The 19,154-nt window shown below is 37.8% G+C and overlaps 1 protein-coding gene across 1 annotated transcript; it reads left to right on the forward strand.

Annotated features, from left to right (window-relative positions):
- Positions 1 to 6,771: 6,771 nt before the first annotated feature.
- On the forward strand, positions 6,772 to 19,083 carry stk25a (serine/threonine kinase 25a; the record flags this gene model as incomplete). The annotated part of the gene is given in 11 exon segments (NM_001200336.1): positions 6,772 to 6,884; positions 10,863 to 11,093; positions 12,483 to 12,539; positions 12,682 to 12,790; positions 13,846 to 14,003; positions 14,293 to 14,478; positions 14,694 to 14,839; positions 14,921 to 15,032; positions 16,764 to 16,835; positions 17,028 to 17,164; positions 18,784 to 19,083. Coding segments are annotated over 11 exon segments (1,278 nt in total). The 3' UTR covers positions 18,824 to 19,083.
- Between the last annotated feature and the right edge of the window lie 71 nt (positions 19,084 to 19,154).

Below are 19,154 nucleotides of genomic sequence, written 5' to 3' on the forward strand. Positions count from 1 at the left end.
AAAACTAAACAGATGACCGCATCAGTTCCTCTTTGTTGACCACATGTGTTCAGGCTGTTCAAAAAGTTGATGTCTATGAGGAAGCACTCATTACAGTCTGATAAATTTGTAATGATTGACGGTATGCAGAAACACACTACTCTTATTTCCCTAATAGATAGAGCCAGAGGTGGTTTCAGGCCAGGTAGGAATGAAGGTGACAAATTCATATAGAAAAAAAGGCTTATGTTTCAGATGACTTAGAAAATGGGAAGTTAGAAAATTAATTCTAGGTATGTTTTGTTTTGTATTGTAATTGGACACAAGTCTGAAGGCCTCAGCATTCTGCTTTACTAAAAACATTTTCCCAGACTCATTACAGGTTAAGAGATAGATGTTTTAATTAACTGGATAATAGTAGAAATTTATAGACTACTACTATACAACTTTACCCACACCATATTTTGGTGATATGCTTGTTTATCGAGAAAACCCCTAGTTGTGGCATATGTTATCTGATTTTTTTTTAACTATAATGAAAATACATTTCATCCATGAAGTGGACCATAGTTACATAATCCAGAGTAAATTGACAGATTCTTTCTTCACTTTCATCTTTGCATTCACTTTCGTTCATTGAGTTTCACCATATCCTCCTTTAAATGTCACAAACCATTGCAAAATGTGTTTAAAGGCAGGGGATACACACATTTTAACCTAATGATTTAAATCACATGTGTCAGACCAAGGGAAAATAGTGAAATGTACAGGGTAGGAGAAATCCAACACTAACACTGGGAAAGAACTTCTTAACTAGCTGCCTATTCAAAACTTCACCGGCATCCATTTTAACTGGATTTTATTCCCATGAAATAAAAAGTAATAAAGACAATAACAAAATATAGCTGCAAGCAGCAATGGTGGATTCTTCCTCAAGATTGCAGACCATTTCAAAATTGACATGGTAGAGAAATTAATCCCACAGATACTTTAAGTACATTTTTGTATTTCTCCACAAATGATGATTGTAGAGAAAAATCCATCATGCGGACATTATGGGTTATTGATACCTTTTTGTTCTCCATGAGCAACAAGGCATGCATAGCAACTTTCAGACATTTTGGCCTGGCGGGGTCAAATACCATCATTTTGCATGTGTCAGCTTTGAGCGTGGCCTGTAGCACCCCCTATTCTTTGTCTATGCCCATGCTTTCTGAGAAGTGTAAGTCTAGTCTCTAGTTTCTGTGTGCCACAGTAGAACAAAATTACTAAGCTTCTGGAGAAGAAGACTTACTGTTTCTGTTAGCAGTAGCTGTGGCCAAATAAGCAACAGATTATCTGCCTAATAGACAGTCAGCCCACCCTTGCCAGAAAGCCATGGAATGGAATGCGTGTGCATGGCCCCAAGCTCACGCACATGTAAAGGGCCTGAGGAGTCAATGAGAATTTTGCAGGGAAAATCATGTAGATTTTGGGCGTGGCTTGTAGCGCCACCTATGGGCTCATGTGGCCCATTTGTGGTGTGGGAGTTTCTCATGGTCTGTAGTATCAATGTGCGAAATTTCAAAACTTTTTACTTATCAGATCTTGAGTGAGGGCACTTTACAGGGACAAGGAGAACAATAATAAGAAGAATACTAACAATAACAATAGGTTTCCTATTGGACGGAGGGATCCTAAATAGACAGTATATTTGTTTAGATTTGAAAAGGCTACTATGAAGCATTACTCAACTACTTTCCTGCTTTTTTCTTCTTCTTTATGAATCCAATGTGTCATGTCTTGCCTGAGGAATACCTTCATGTTTGTTTGGCTGTTCCTCTTATTTACTGTCCTGGCTGCAGCATGTTCATTGTTGGGCAGTTTGCATGTAGCACCCTAGCTTGAATTCAGCAAGGAAGTTACAGACAATGACGACAACTGCATTTATATTAGATACATTATACTCAATGACTTTGTTTAAGGATTTGGCACAGTAAATATATATGTATATATATATATATATTTATTTATTTATAAGTTGCTCTGGAAAATAAAATATGGTCAAACACTGTACTACTCGCAACAGAGTGAAAAAAATTGTGACCTGATATTTTGGTCATAGTATTAAATCCTGGTCTAAACATTTGAACTGAGGACTGTATCACCATCACTGAAGTGAAAGCAGCACAGCTGGTATGGAAGTAAAAAAAACCCAACATAAAATTGGAATAAAAAAGGTTTGAATTATAAAAGCCTTAGAATTCTTCATAATGAACTTTAAACACATGTAAACAAATATATTAGATTGAAAATCTGCATTTAATTATTTTGAATGAAGCTTGAAATTCGAATTCATTTATTTTAGCAGTCGAGCTTTACATTCTTAAAATTCATTATCTAAAATATATTTTTTCATGAATTCAGATTCAACAATTTAGCTTTCAAACACTGAAAAAATGCTACTGAGTTTGCTCATTTCAGCTCAAATTCAAGCAGTAAAATTCAAGTTAAAAAAACAAAACAACATAAATTAAAGTTTAACATCCGGGCTACTCGTGGGCAGGGAACAGCAATCAAGCTTGGAGCATGTTGTGTTGTTTTGTATGTCCTGCCGTTAAATGACTCCCCTCGCTCGGGAGCGCACCCCTATAGCACTATATCAACAGAACTCTGCCAAAGCAATCATTGATTTGAATCAGATTTAAAAAAGGAAATTTGTCTTTTACCTCTACTGTGATGTTAGGTCTTTAGCAGGAGTCTGCAGAGGAAGTGTGGGGGAATGAGTGAGTTATAACGCGGTAGACTTCATGCTTAATGAAATGTACTTAATTGGAATAAATATTTCATGAATCTACACAAAATAGCCTAAGATTATGCCCTTGATATGTGTCTATTTGTGTGTGCTTGGGTTAAAGCGAGCTCAAAACACTGCCTTGTAGAGCCTTGTATTTTCACACACAAAATGGTGCCAAAAAACAAAAAACATCTTGTCAGCGACAGTTCTGTGAGTGGAAACACCTTGTTGATAAGAGAGGCCAGAGGTAAATGGGTTCAATCTGAGAGGAAGGATACAGTAACTCAAATAATCATTCTTTACTCTTTAATCACACCAACTGTGATGAGAAGAAAAGTGTTTCAGCATGCCAAAACATTGAACCTTGAGGTGGATGAGCTACAACAGCAGAAGACCACATTGGGTTCCACTCCTGTCAGCCAAGAACAGGAAGCTGAGGCTATCATGGGCACAGACTCACCTAAGCTGGACAGTTGAAGATTAGGAAAAAAAAAATCAACTGGTCTTTTTCCAGTCATCAACTGTCCAGTTCCAGTTTTGTGTCCCATCCACCTCAAGGTTTGATGTGTATTCTGAGATGATTTTCTGATCAACACCTTTGTAAAGGGTGATTATTTGAGTTACTATAGCCTTCCTGTCAGCTCAAACCAATCTGGCCACTTTCCTCTGACCTCTCTTATCACCAAGGCATTTCCAACCACAGAACTGTCACTGTTGTCACTGTGTTTTTCTCACCATTCTGTGTAAACTCTAGTTACTGTTCTTCTTATATGAACAACCATGCCACAATCAAAATCACAGAGATCACACATTTTCTTCATTCTGATGTTTGATGCGAACATTCACTGATGCTCTTGACCTGTATTTGCATGATTTTATGCATTGTGCTGCTGCCACATGATGGCTGATTACATAACTGCATGAGCAGCAGTACCACCTCCATTCCTCACCCCAGCCACACTATCAGGCTTGATGTTAGCCTGTACATCATTTGCCTACACAAGACTACACATCGACAAATCTCTTATTATTAATGTAAATTTGCTATTGCCACTTCCATAAAAAAAACTCCAGCAGCCCTGGAGCTGTAACAGCGGTGGACTCTTATTTTGACAACTTGACAGTTGAAGATTGGAAAACCGTAGCCTGGTCTGATGAATCTCCATTTCTGCTGAGGCACACAGATGGTAGGCAGGGTCAGCATTTGTCAGCAACAGCATGAATTCATGTTCCCAACATGCCTTGTGTCAATAGTCCGGGCTGGTGGAGGTTGTGTAATGGTGCGGGGAATGTTTTCTTTGCACACTTTGGGCCCGTTAATATTCAATTCAATTAAATTTTATTTTATTTGTATAGCGCTTTTAACAATGGACATTGTCTCAAAGCAGCTTTATAGAAATATATATAATACCAAATCAATCATCACTTGAATGCAACAGCCTATTTGAGTATTGTTGCTGACTATGTGCATCCCTTCATGGCCACAATTTACTAATCTTCTAATGACTAATGTCACAAAACAAAAGTCGTCTCAAACTGTTTTCATGAACATGACGATGAGTTCAGTGTTCTTTGGTGGCCTTCCCAGTCACCGGATCTGAATCCAATAGAGCACCTTTGGGATGCGGTGGAACTGGAGATTTGCAGCATGAAAGTGCACCTGAAAAATCTGCAGGAACTGTGATGCAATAGACAGATAATTTATTGGTCCTCAAAGAGGAAATTTGTTTCCACAGTGGGTGCATACAAAAACATAACAACATCATACATATAGACCATCATAAACAATCTCAGAGGGGAGAAGGGGACAAGGAGAAAAACATCAGGATCATCATACAACAAATGCATCTGGCATCACATGCAATCATGTCAACATGGATCTGAATCTCAAAGCAATGTCTCCAAGAACTTGTGGGATCCATGGCACGAAGCTCTCAGGCTGTTTTAAGAGCAAAGGGAGGCCCTACCCAGTATAGTGTTCCTAATAAAGTGCTCAGTGAGCAAATGTCCTTACACTCTTAGGTGTGAAATGTGAAAGCAATGTTGAAGTGGGCAAGCATGCTCTGGAGAGTTTGGACATGGACGGATGTACACCCTCTGTCTCTAAGAGCTGTCTGTCTATCAGGCTGTTGTAGTCAGATAGTGTATGTAATATCTGGCAGCAGTCCTATCCCCCAACAATTAGGGAATTCATAAAAACTCAGCTGAAACCCCTACAGGAGCTCAAAAAGTTTGTGCAATCACAGAACCCATCTGTCCTACCAAAAGGTATTGGCACTGCAGCATATTAATAAACCTATCATTCTATCTCCTTTTGCAGATGAGGATGGACACAGGACAGCACTCTGTTCAGTGGGCATGTTCAAGTGATACCTTGGAATACTGTATATAATGAACAGATTAATCATTTTATTGCTAAAAAAAAAAATAACAACACAGAGATCAAGTTGGCAGTAGATGGAAAAAAAGCCATTAAGAAAATACTATGAAATTAAAGCAATTAAAAAATTCGCAAACTTTTTACAAGTAATAAAGATGAAAAATAACAAATACACAATTATCATGGGTATAATCATATTTTTGTGTAGGTCCAATTAAGTCCATTTCAGTTACAGGCCGTACATCTGTGTGTGTATGTGTATGTGTGTGTGTGTGTGTGTGTGAGAGAGAGAGAGAGAGAGAGAGAGAGAGAGAGAGAGAGAGAGAGAGAATGAATAACAACCACAAATATGCATGAAGTCTACCATGATATAACTCGCTCGTTCCCCCACATTCCCTGTGCAGGGAATATATTTATTTATTTTGAAAACCTGAATTTTAAATTGTGAATGTCTGACTGCTGAAAAAAATTTGAAGGAAATTTATTCCAATGTTTGTCATACAGATGTTTGGTTTTCAACCTAATATATTTTCAATTTTTTTTTCATTTTCATTATTAAGAATTTAAAGGCTTTTATCATTCAAATCCTTGCTAGTTTTCTTTTTGTTTGTTTGTTTGTTTGTTTTTTGCTTCCGCCTGATTTGGCACAATGCTACCCCCTTGAGGGGAAAAGCATAATTGAACATGCAGGTTAAACCTGAGAGATAATTAAATATCTGCTACAGTGAGGAAAATGCGTCTGTCATACAAACAGAAGCAATAACTGTGTCTAGTTGGAACATCAACTTTACCCCCCTCCCTTTTTTAACATTTCTCAACAATTTAGATAATACCTTGATCATTTAATATTTTGAACAGCTGACTTCTATGGCTCAAATTATAATAATTTAATAATAATAATAATAATAATAATAATAATAATAATAATAATAATAATAATAATAATAATAATGAACAATCAAACAATTCTTACTAGTGTTATTAATAGGTTATTTACCATGCTAGATATTATTAAAAGCCTCTATTATATCATACTCATGATTGTCAGAGGATGTTGATTAATTTTCTTTACACCGCAGCGCTGTTGAATTCTCGATTCTGATTGGCTGACAGACGTTCTGAGGCGTAAAATTATTTTTCAGTAAACGCACGGCTAAAGTAGTTCCAGTCGGGCCTTTAACTACAAACAAAATGACAAAAAATTGGGATTTTCCTGAAATATGTAAGGAATAATTGACGACGGAAAAATAATTCGCCACGAAACTTGTTTTTTGACGATTCAATTGATGTCCCCTGACAAAATTATTAGTAGTGGGCTTGAAAACCGCCTCCCACAAACTACAATACCCAAACGTATAGAGCATCATGCGCATGCGCAGTACACCCTCCTTTTTGACAAAGTAGCTGTTAAGGAGAGGGGCGTGTTCTTCAGAGAGAGATAACATTCAGTAAACATTTAGTGACAGGGCCGTGACAGATGTCTCGAATGGCCGGGAATACCAGGTTTCACGCTTTACAGACTCACCGTGGGCCTGCAGAGACAGAGCGCTGTGACTGAGTAAGCAGACATAAAGGTTTCAGTGTGCGTGTCTGTGTGTCCCAACAAAAACAACGGTCCAGACAACGGTGCGGGAAAAGCGGCAGTAATTTGGGCGGAGAGGAAGAGAAACCCCTCCACCCAAAAGCACAGCGGAGCTCCAGCGCGGTGTGACCGCCGCCATGGCACATCTGTGGGGCATCGGCAACCAGGTAACCCACTAATCCTGCCCTGAGGTGGGAGTGTTTGAGTTTATGTATTTATCTATCTATCTGTCTATCTGTCTATCTATCTATCTATTAGTCTACTTGTCTGTCTGTCTATTTATCAATCTGTCTATTTATTAATCTATGTGTCTGTCTGTCCGTCTGTCTATCTGTCTGTCTATCTGTCTATTTATCAGTCTATTTGTCTGTCTGTCTATTCATCTATCTGTCTATTTATCTATCTATGTGTCTGTCTCTATGTATGTATGTATGTATGTATGTATGTATGTATGTATCTATCTATCTATCTATCTATCTATCTATCTATCTAATCAAATCCAATCCAATCCTGTGTCTCTTTGTGGGTTTATGTAGTCTCTTCTGTGTGAAAGAAATACGCTTGGTGAATAAATTGTACACTGAAGTGTAAATGTAAAATTTTCACCACCTCCCCAGCAGGATAATTTGGATAATTAATTTGGATGTGCTTTGGGGTCGTTGTTTGAATAACAGGGAAGTGGCATTAACTCCAGTAGTATTAGACATGTTAAAAGAAGAAGAGACATTACACACGGTGAATAAATTGTCCACTGACGTGTAAAAGTAAACATTTCACCACTTTCCAGCAGAATCCCATGGAAGTCATTTTTAAGATGTACTGCCATCACTGATATAATATAGTTTGATAACAGAGAGTGGACAGCTTAATGGAGGCAAAAGAAAATGTTGGGTGGTGTGTCATTTTTTTGGTCTAAAGGTTAATTAGAAATTAACAGGCTTTGTTGTTGTATGCTATAGTATAAGACATGACCAGGTTTGCAACTTCAGCCACGTTTTAGCAAAATGATTATATTAACTTACTAATGAATTTAAATTAATTCCTATGCTTAGTCTATTATAATGTGATTTTGCAAGCTTTAAATATTGTTACATATACCTTAAGGTGAACAACATCCACTATATACATACAAGGTCAGTGAAACTACTAGAAAAGGTATGTAGTTACAAGAGTGAGGAAAGTAAGTCTGGACCCATCTTTGAGTTTAAGGCATTGACACATTAATTTATTCCACCAATATTATATATGTTGTGAGAGTGTCGAATAAAAGTCTGGACCTGCCAGTGGGAGATTAAGCAATTCTAACCTGTGTGTCATGCTGTGAGTGTTGTAAAAGCACAGGATGCAGAGGCCTTTGGCCTAGAAGAGCACTGCTCTAGTCAAGTACACAGCAGTGGTGGCAGGTGTGAACAAGTCAGAGAGAACATGAGCATGTGAGTGAGAGCATACCATCCTGCTCTGTACTGACTCTCTTCCCTTGAGCGAGGCTACTTGAGCAGCCTGGGTGTTGTTCCAGCACGCTCTGCTCTGTATGACACATGTCTTTTCCAAATCTAAAAAAATTACATTTCTAAAGGCCTGGAAAAAATTAGGATTTTTTTTTTAAACTGCAATGATTTTAGAAAAGTTTGTTAGGTCTTTATTTCATATATATATATATATATATATATATATATATATATATATATATATATATATATATATATATATATATATATATATATATATATATATATACAAACACACACATATACACACACACACACACACACATATATATACACACACATACATATATGTATATATATATATATGTATGTGTGTATATATATTTTTTATATATATATATATATACATTTCAAAAGCATTTTTTAATAGGTCGTGGATAAGGTCAGCGTATCATGTCATTTAGTTAGGCTGTTCCTCATAAAAATACCACTTATATTATGTGCAATAAACATTTACACTTAATCAAGCCCTCTTTATCTCAACTTCTCTTTATCTCAGATCAGGAGAGGCTATAGCTGTTAATAAAACATGCTTCTCCTAAACACGCTGTTTTTCCACAATTCAAACACGCATCTAGGCGACACAGACCAACATGACTGTGGCAGCACTGCTAGCTAATTAACTATGTTTACTTTTGTTCCATTCTAATGCACGGCTTTTGATTCATTATGTGCTGCTAAAAGTCTGAATGGAGAACACAAATGCTGTCATTATGAAGCTTCAATGATTGTATTTTTACATTTTAGTCAATCAAATATGGAACCTAAGGCACATATTCAGGCAATGCTCATTTTTACTGTATTGAAAGTGTATCATATCAAGACACCACAGTAAGTTTGTGTATATTAGGTCTGCAACTAGCAATTATTTTCACAATTGATTAATCGTCCGCTTATTTTTCCAGATTAATCAGTTGTTCTGATTTGTTTTTTTTGAGAAAGAAAATTCAATAAGTTATTTAAAATAAAATCCACGATCTGAGTGTTCTAAACTTCAGATTAAAACTTTACATTAGCACAACTGTTATATATATATATATATATATATATATATATATATATATATATATATATATATATATATATAATCACTTTAACTGCACCTTACAGTTTCTGTTATTCACTGCCTTGAGGCATATTGTTTTACTTATGTTTACTTTGGTCATAGCGTTTTAATTTGACATTACAGTTCTTTGTTGTGCTACCCACTGTTTATCACCGCGTCCTCATTACTAACTCACTCCCGTTATAATAAATGACAGGTTTTACACTGCATATGCACATATACAGAACATAATGACAGTAAACTTGAATTAAACTAAACCTTTTAAGCAACTCGCACCAATTTGTCCAAACCCTTTGCACACAGTGGAGCACTGTGTATATAAACATAAGCTTGTGCTCGTGCATCACTGCTGTGCTTCCGAGCTACACAAGTTCGCAGGTTAGTCTTCTTCTTTGCGTTTGATATAAAATGCTTTCATGCCTTAGAGGACTTGGAGGTTGCACACTTTTTTCCGCTGTCACTTGATGATTACGCCTCCGTCTGATGGTGACTGAGGTCTTGTTGGTTATAAAAGGTAACGCTGACATAAACATTAAAGTGAAGAAATTCATTTTCGTTCAGCTCTCTCTCAAGGGCTCTGATACGACCCTTCTAAAATTCATACACTAGACGATAGAGTGCATAGTGAACGTACCCCATGCCGCACGCAGACCAACTAAGCGATAATGAGATTTGTTGACAACGATTTTCGTAATTGATTATTATCGATTTTATCGATTACTTCTTGCCGCTCTAGTGTATATTACACCCTTAACTGTGAAACATTGGAAAACGCTTCAAAGTTTGGGTTTAAATATGGAAACTGAGACAAGCATTTGCATTTTGTTCCTGCAAGTATTTTAATCTTAATTTGGATGTGTGTTTGGGGTCATTATTTTAATAAAGTGGCATTACGTCCAGTAGTGTTAGACATCCTGAAAGGAAGAAGAGACGTTTCAGTCCAGCATTTTTAACGCAGGCGTAATGGCTGTTGTTGGAGACCAGTGCCGAATCTATGGCCAAACCTTTGCTCTCATACTTTTAGAAGATGTTGGACAATCACAGTTTAATGGACTAGGGGAAAAAAATGATTGCGCTTTCACCCTTGGCAGGGTCTTATCTTCTGAACTTTGAGCCCAGCATGAGGAGCAGTGGTTTATTTTTTGGTTTCAAATTGCTACGACTGCTAACAAAGTCTTCAGTGATTCAGCTTTATTGGAAATGCCAAAGGCGGAAGTGTCTTGTTCCATGAACTATATTAGTTTATGTACCAGGTAAACATGTTTATCCCACTGATGTCATACTTATAGATTATATTAAAAGATTACAGTGCCTGATTTTCCAGTGTCTACCAAATGAACTTGCATTACCTCTGATTTGCAGTGAAATCCTCAGCTATGTCTCCCGATGAACCTGTTGCTTGGTAACTGCCAGGTTAATTCACGACATCCACTTCAGCTCTAAGAGAGTTACTCCCTAGTTTTCTGGAAAAGTCATATGCTATTATATCAGTTGTTGCGTGTGTTTGCTTTTCTCTTTACAAATTATAAATAAACATTAACATGCTTAATGATTGTCTGTTTATTGACCAGAACACTCGTCTGGATCCTGAGCAGTATTTCACCAAACTAGAGCGCATTGGCAAAGGCTCCTTTGGAGAAGTTTACAAAGGAATTAATAACCACACCAAGGAGGTAGTGGCCATTAAGATCATTGATCTAGAAGAAGCTGAGGATGAGATTGAAGACATTCAGCAGGAGATCACAGTTCTCAGCCAGTGCGACAGTCCCTTCGTCACCAAATACTTTGGCTCCTATCTGAAGGTCTGTGGACAAGTTGTTCATACTCGTCTGCATATTCTAATAAGACCAGTAAGAATGTTATTCAGCTCTGCTGGAGCTAGCACGTTGTTCTTTCGTCTTTAAAATTCCTTTTGATTCAACTCGCACTCTCCTGAAAGAATTCCCGTAGCAACAAAAATCAATATATGTCACCTTGTTGTATAAATAGCACTAATGTGGCCTTCATTTTATTAAGGAATATACACAACACAGACAGCTGTGGAGTCAGTTATGGCAGCTGGACAGAAACCTGCTTTGTGCATAACTATAGTCAACTTGTTGCTTCCTGTTGATGTAGCCTTTTGAGGTCAAATACTGCAAAACTACTCTGGCAAAAACATAGAAATGCTAAGACAAGTTCATTTACGTTTTTGTCTATTGAACTCCAGTTTCATTTGCAGTGTATGATATTCTAGACACTAGCTATTTTAAGATTTTTATTTTTATGTATTTATTTATTTTGACATTTTTCCCTAGTTGGCATAAATTCTTCAGTCACCACATTAAAAATGTTGCTTAGTCACATAACCATTGACACCACTGATACTTTCTATTTATGTTTTTAACCATATTTATTTAATAGTGGCTACACAAAATCTAGGCCCAGACACTCCGTATCCTGTGGCTAGTGTCTGCTATCTTTTGTACACTTTTCTCTCCACAAGCATCAGGATCTTGAAGGTTGCAATCTGATTGGCTTTCACAAAACAATATATTTAGATAAACTATATTCTTCACAAAACAAACATTTAGATATTAACGTTTAGTTGAAAGAACTTAGTGGTGAGTAAATGAGAAAATCACCATGTTTGTCAGCAGTCTGTGTTTTGTTATCTACCATGTCAGTCAAATTGCCCTTTTCTGTGAAAGTAGTAGGTCCTTGACCACATTTATGACCAAATGTATCAGACTCTATACCGACTGCTAGAACTCTGGCCTGTGAGACTAGTGTTCAGACAATGTTTAACTTTTTAACATAGCTGTGTGTCTCTCAGCCATTCTGGCGAATAGGTTTATTGGAACATTGGATACATGCAGAACTGTACAAAAATCTGTGGGCGGTCCACTTCACATGTCAAGAAAGGTTTACTTTTTAGTCCAGGCCCTATTTTTCGAGGGGCCCTGAGTAGTCAGTTCTGCTGCTCCTCTCACTGTAACATCCCTCATCTTAGTACCTGCTAGATGACAAAGTAAGTGTGTCTTATTGTCTGGAAAATATGGTACTTGCTTTAAATCTTCCTATGTGTCTTTTAAGAGTTTTACTATAAACAAAATCTCAGTCTCAGGAAGCTTATTCCATGTCTAAATGAACGAATGATCGGATGTCTGAGTGTGATGGCAGCAGCAAGTTGTGTACTGTATGACTTACAGGGCACTAAGCTATGGATCATCATGGAGTATTTGGGTGGTGGCTCTGCTCTAGACATGGTGAGTATTGATGGCATCCTGATATTTTTTGACTGCACTTACAATCTAGAACTAAAAATAGCAAACTTTTCGTTTACATTTCTTGAGTATCTTGAGGACCAAAGTTTGCACCATGGGGTGGTATGGTGTTGTGTGTTGTTAGCTAAAGCCAGGACCTCTGGAGGAGGCCTATATCGCCACCATTCTCCGAGAGATCCTTAAAGGACTGGACTACCTCCACTCAGAGAGGAAGATTCATAGGGACATTAAAGGTCAGGACTGAAATAGTCTGTTTCACTTTATGAAAACGTAGCCGAGTGTGAAGGTAAACATGCAAAAGCCCAGAATTTGTGTCAAAGCTAAGGGACATGTGCATTCTTTCCACGTCAAAATCTGTAAACCATGCTGTTTTATTGGTTAACCTATGCATTTAACTATAAGACTGTGCTCTAAATTTAAATCACTATACAGTTGATTTTATAAAAGTTTTGTTTATTTTTAAATGAAAATTTATTGTAAAATGACCAAAAATACATAAACATCCATGGGGTGGTGTGATGCAGTCCTGCACAGAGAAGATTTACTTTTACCACCCCAAATATTAGTATTTCTTATAATAGCAATTCCTGAAATATTATCATCACAGTAATCTGCATTTACATTTTATGTTAAGTAAAGTATAGTTCATCGTAGTTTTGATTAGTTTATACTAGAGGTGTTTTTCACCGATAACCAAGTTGGGCAGTAGCTGCCGATAACCAATCATCATTAATTAATCGACTGATTAGTTTTTAGAATTGATACTGAATGAAAACATAACACTCAAAGTAAAATATCGCACTCCAAATAACAAATTTAAAAAAAAAACAAAAAAAAAACACTTCAGATAAGACAACAAAATTGGTCAGTAATAGTTTTTATTTCACCTCTAGAGGCATATTTAATCTTGTGGATCATTAGGAAAATAAATACAGCTTCTCATGTTACTGAGAAAGCGGAAAGCACAAAGTTCTCTGTCATGCAGACTGTTACTGTTAAGAGCTGATCCCCGAGACGCCTTCCTTAAAAAAAAAAAAAAAAAAAAAAAGAAATATACATTTCCTTACAGAAAACAGATATTTTTCTTTGTTAAATAACAACACTGTTCTTCAGCTATTTGTTGGTAGTCTTGTCAGCTATTTGTTGGTAATTCAAGTCCCTGTGAATTAGCTGTTACTATAGAAACAGTCCAACATTAGATGGTATTAAAACAAGTGATTTGATTGACACTTTCTGACCAATCAGAATGTGTTTATTCTGATCAGCACAAACTTTTTCATCCAAACAGCGGCCAACGTCTTACTGTCAGAGCATGGAGAGGTGAAGCTGGCTGACTTCGGTGTGGCAGGTCAGCTAACAGACACACAGATCAAGAGGAACACTTTTGTGGGGACACCGTTCTGGATGGCTCCTGAAGTCATTAAGCAGTCTGCATATGATTTTAAGGTATGCTTTCCCATGGAGAGAGAGAGAGAGGCGCACACACACACACTCATATATATATATATACACACACGTATACATAAACACACACGCACACTATTTGGTTCCTTGGGTGTCAAGTTTAAGTATACAATTCAAGTTACAAATCAACATCTGTTAAGTACCACATGCTTTCTGTTCACTCATGTAAATGATCCTGATGAAATATTTAGAGAGGAACAGATGGCAAGGGTGCTAAATGTTATGCTGTCTCTCATTCTCCTTCGTATTTTTACTTTTTTCTTCATCCCAGGCTGACATCTGGTCGTTGGGTATCACAGCCATTGAGCTGGCCAAAGGAGAACCCCCGAACTCAGACCTGCACCCCATGAGGGTTCTCTTCCTCATCCCTAAGAACAACCCACCCACTCTAGAAGGCAACTACAGCAAGGCCTTTAAGGATTTTGTGGAAGCATGTCTAAACAAAGACCCACGGTTTGTGAGTGTCCCTGCAAAACTCTGGACTTAAGCATCACATTCATTTCATGAATTTTTACTCTGTATTTCTCTCACTGGTTTTTAATAACAAAGTAAGAAGTCAACAACAGAGCATGCTGAAACTCATTTTGCGTCATTACATTTTCATCTATTCATTGTAAGAATACTTAAATGTTGCTGTCATTAAATAAGAGTAACCAGTGATCTTCTCTACAGAGACCAACAGCCAAAGAGCTGCTTAAGCATAAATTCATCAGTCGCTACACCAGGAAAACATCCTACTTAGCAGAGCTGATCGACCGTTACCGCCGCTGGAAGTCTGAGGGCCACGGAGACGAGTCTAGTTCCGACGACTCCGACATGTATGAGATCACGATGCATAGTTATACGGATTGCCATACTGGTGTGTAGTGCTTAATGTAACCTGTGTGTGTGTGTGTCAGGGATGGCGAGGGTGATGAAGCAGATCAGAGTCCTATGTGGACGTTCCCTCCCACCTTAAGACCCGTTCCTATTAACAAGCACCAGAGAGGAAATAACCATGCAGAGAGTAAGGTGGGTGTGTGTACATTAACCTCATTGATTTTTGCTGTTTCTCAGGATTGGTAGCTGTTGAGTGGTCACAGGAGGGCATGGGGTAGGAATTGGAAATGACTAAATCAACAGTGTTAAATCTTGACCTCATTATTTATATATATATATATATAAATAATATCTCGATCGCTTATCAAAGCTAAGATAATATGAAGTATGACAAGCTTGGATCATTTCAAACAGGCTTGGTATGATCCAAATTCAGTTCTTGGTTAGTTTAGCCGGATATGAAAATCAACTGAAATGAACTCATGTTTGCTCAAGTAACATGTAGTACATTAATTGTGCTCAGATTGGTTTTAGGATTTCTTGTGTTGAAGTTGGTTTATTTTTGCTCCTCTCAGAAAACCGTGTGCTAGATTTGATGTACTTCAGTTATTGTTGGGAAATATTACAAAAATAATGTTTCACCATGTACATCAATCAGACATAACATTAAAACCACTGAACGGTGAAGTCAATAACATTGATTATCATTATGATGGCACCTTTCAAGGCGTGAGATATATATTAGGCAGTAAATGAACTGTCAGTTCTCGAAGTTGATGTGTTGGAAGCAGGAAATATGGGCAAGTCTAAGGATCTGAGCTTCTTTTACAAGGGCCAAATTGTGATGGTTAGACGACTGGGTGAGAGCATCTCCGAAACGGCAGGTCATGTGGGGTGTACCCAATATGCAGTAGTTAGTACCTACAAAAAGTGGTAAAAGGAAAAAGGAAGGACAACCGGTGAACCAGCGACAGGATCATGGGTACCCAAGGCTCACTGATGCGTGTGGAGAGTGAAGGCTAAGCCATATGGTCTGAACCATAGCAAAAATGGCTGAAAAAAGTTAATGAAGGCTATGATAAGGTGTCAGAACACACAGTGAATTGCAGCTTGCTGGATATGGGGCTGAGTAGCTGCAGGACGAAAGCACCTACAATCGGTACATGAGCATCAGAACTGGATCATGGAGCAATGGAAGAAGGTGGCCCGGTCTGATGAATCACACTTTACATCATGTGGACAGCTGGGTGCATGTGTGTTACTTACCTGGGGAAGAGATGGCCCCAGGATGCACAATGAGAAGAAGGCAAGCCAGCAGAGGCAGTGTAATGCGCTCTAGGCAATGTTCTGCTGGGAGACCTTGGGTCCTGGTATTCATGTGGATGTTACTTTGACACGTACCACCTGCCTAAACATTACCATGCAGGAATGGTTTGAGGGACATGACAAAGTGTTCAAGGTGTTGACTTGGCCTCCAAATTCCCCAGATCTGAATCCGATCGAGCATCTGTGGGATGTACTGGACAAACAAGTCAGATCCATGGAGGCCCCACCTCACAACTTAAAGGATCTGCTGCTAACGTCTTGGTGCCAGATACCACAGCACACCTTCAGAGGTCTCGTGGAGTCCATGCCTCGTTGGATCAGAGCTGTTTTGGCAACACAAGGAGGACCTACACAATATTAGGCAGGTGCCTTTAATGTTATGGCTGATGAGTGTACATTTTAAGGATAAAAAGGAGATGAAAAAGTAATAAAGAAGAAGAATAAACATATGTGAAGGCAAAACAGGCATTCAGTAGTATAATACAATCAATATGGTTTTAATACGATACAGTATGGTGATATTCCCATATATAATAAATAAAACATTAGGCAGCTGTTATGAAAATAAAAACTTGAACATTTTGTTTTCCACTACAGACAGCAGATGTGATGATGAGGCAGCCGAAATCCTCCTCACTCACAACGCTCCTCATGCCTGTCTTTAGAGAGGTATGCTATTATAGTATATTACAGTATAATGCAATTAAACGATACCTAGAGTGCACTAATTTTGTACGCTCACTCAAATTCATTGCTTAACTTCATTGATGGGATTTATATCATTAACCATAGTTAATAGCTTTACCAGCAGCAATAGAGAACTCTAAAGCTGTAGCGTTCATTTCTACTGTGTGTGTGTAGTTAAAAGAAAAGCGCCGTGTGACTGGAGGCAGCGTGTGTGCATTAGAGGAACTGGAGAATGCCTTTAGCCTGGCAGAGGAGTCAAGTCCGGGAATCTCAGACCGTTTACTCACCCATGTGATGGACAGAGTGTGCAGGTAAAAATGTTTGGTTTGATATTTAAGGCCAGCAATTTCTAAAACCTCTGTATGCATGGGGGGGGGTCCAAAAAAAATCTAACTCTTTCCACTTGCATCCTAATTATTAATCACCGATCATCCTAAAATCTTGTGCACATAAACAAGCACATCAGCTCCTGCATATATAATATATTTATAGTTAAGACTGTCGAGACTGATAAGTCATAAGCTACTCTTTTACTCATCATGAGTAAATATGTGTCTGTGTAAAGGGGTGAGCCCATGACCCTATGTAGTTATTGGGAATTTAATTTATAATTCAAGCTTATTCACCTTGATTTATCTGTTGTTTTTTCTTAACATTATCAAAACCACTAAATTTGTTCACTACTTAAATCAAACACTCACTAGTATCTACTCAGCACTAGAGTAATAAATATGCCCCATCAGGAAAAAAGTATGCATGTAGTAGGATTTACATACACACACGCTCTCTCGGTTTCATGAATCCTTATTTAAGGCCAAATTAGAACAATTTTGGGAAAATCTTCTTCAAAAATGTTTTATAAGGACATGATGGTGGGTGGGGGGTCCAATATGGATCACTAGCAACCTGTGTTTAACGGTTGAAGACCAACAGAACCGTTTTTATAGGCAGATACTTAATAAAATACTTTCTGCTGTGGTGCAGCAGGAAGCTTTGCTGCCTCACAGGTCCAGGGGTCTCGGGTTTGATCCTGAGACTGGGTTACTGTCCTTGTGGGGATTTTCATTTTCCTCCCACCTCCCGGAAAAACATGCCAGTAGGTGGATTTGCAAAGATAAATAGTCTTTACAACCCCTGGCAAAAAATTATGGAGTCACCACACTTAGTTGACACTCAGCTTTCATTAGTGAAAGTCCATGCCTCAAAGAATTCAGGCAGTCATAAAACCCAGAGGAGAAGCAACAAAGTAAATTGTGATTTGTTTGTTTGTTGTTGATTCCATATTTTTTTCCCCCTCTACTTGATCTGGAAAAATATGCCACTAATTAAAATTATTTAATTGAACTTGTTTGTGGTATGTTTCACGAAGCCAGAATGTTTTAAACAAAAATAGATTTGTGTCATATCTGTGATTTGGGTGAACATCCTCCAAGTGTGGTGATTCCATCATTTTTGCCAGGGGTTGTAGGGGAGAGTGTCAATGTGTGTGCACGACACCCTGAGATGGCCTAGTGTCTTATTCACCGGGAATAATATGCTTGGGAAAATAATTAGATTTTTATATGAATTTGTTTCAGATACAGTTTTGGTAGTGAACTCGATAAGCCTGTTTTTTGCCTCTTCATATCATGAGTTTCTATAGTTTGCACTGTTAAGTCCTGTAGAACAGAGACATGAGTCTCACAGTGACATGCTCTGACTTCATCAGTATCAGTAATATGGAAAATGTTACATTTATTTAAGAGGTTAACGTTGCCAAAGGATTTTAGTGGATGAAGGATTAAACTAGTTGTAAGGTCCACATGCAAGGTCTGTATACAAAAGTGATTGCAGCAGAGAAGTTATATTTACATACGTACATGTATATCCATGCCAGTCAGAGCTGGAATGTCTGCACTGATTCTCCCTTCTCGTTCTGTTCTTCTTGCAGGTTTACGCTCAATGGGAACACGACACCTCCAAAGCGATGAGAGCTGTTTGAGAGAACAATCTGGATTAAATGCCACCATCGACCCATATATCTCCTCATGACCTCCTCTCCAACATCATTTATAAAAGGCTTGGACCTTTTCATTAATGCCACCCATCTTATTCTTATTATTGTATATTATGGGATGTGTTACCTCCATTTTCTTTCTAGAATATTGATTGCTTTTAAAAAGTCAAGATCTGTATACTGCAGGATGTGATGTTAGACTTACCATATTAATAAACCACAAGGACAAATATATACGGAGAAGTTTTGTTTGGTAGAACAGAAACAAAGGCACTGAATACATTATGAATACCATTACCAAAAAG

This window comes from Ictalurus punctatus, chromosome 11 (assembly GCF_001660625.3).
Source record: "Ictalurus punctatus breed USDA103 chromosome 11, Coco_2.0, whole genome shotgun sequence".
NCBI classification, from domain to species: Eukaryota; Metazoa; Chordata; class Actinopteri; order Siluriformes; family Ictaluridae; genus Ictalurus; species Ictalurus punctatus.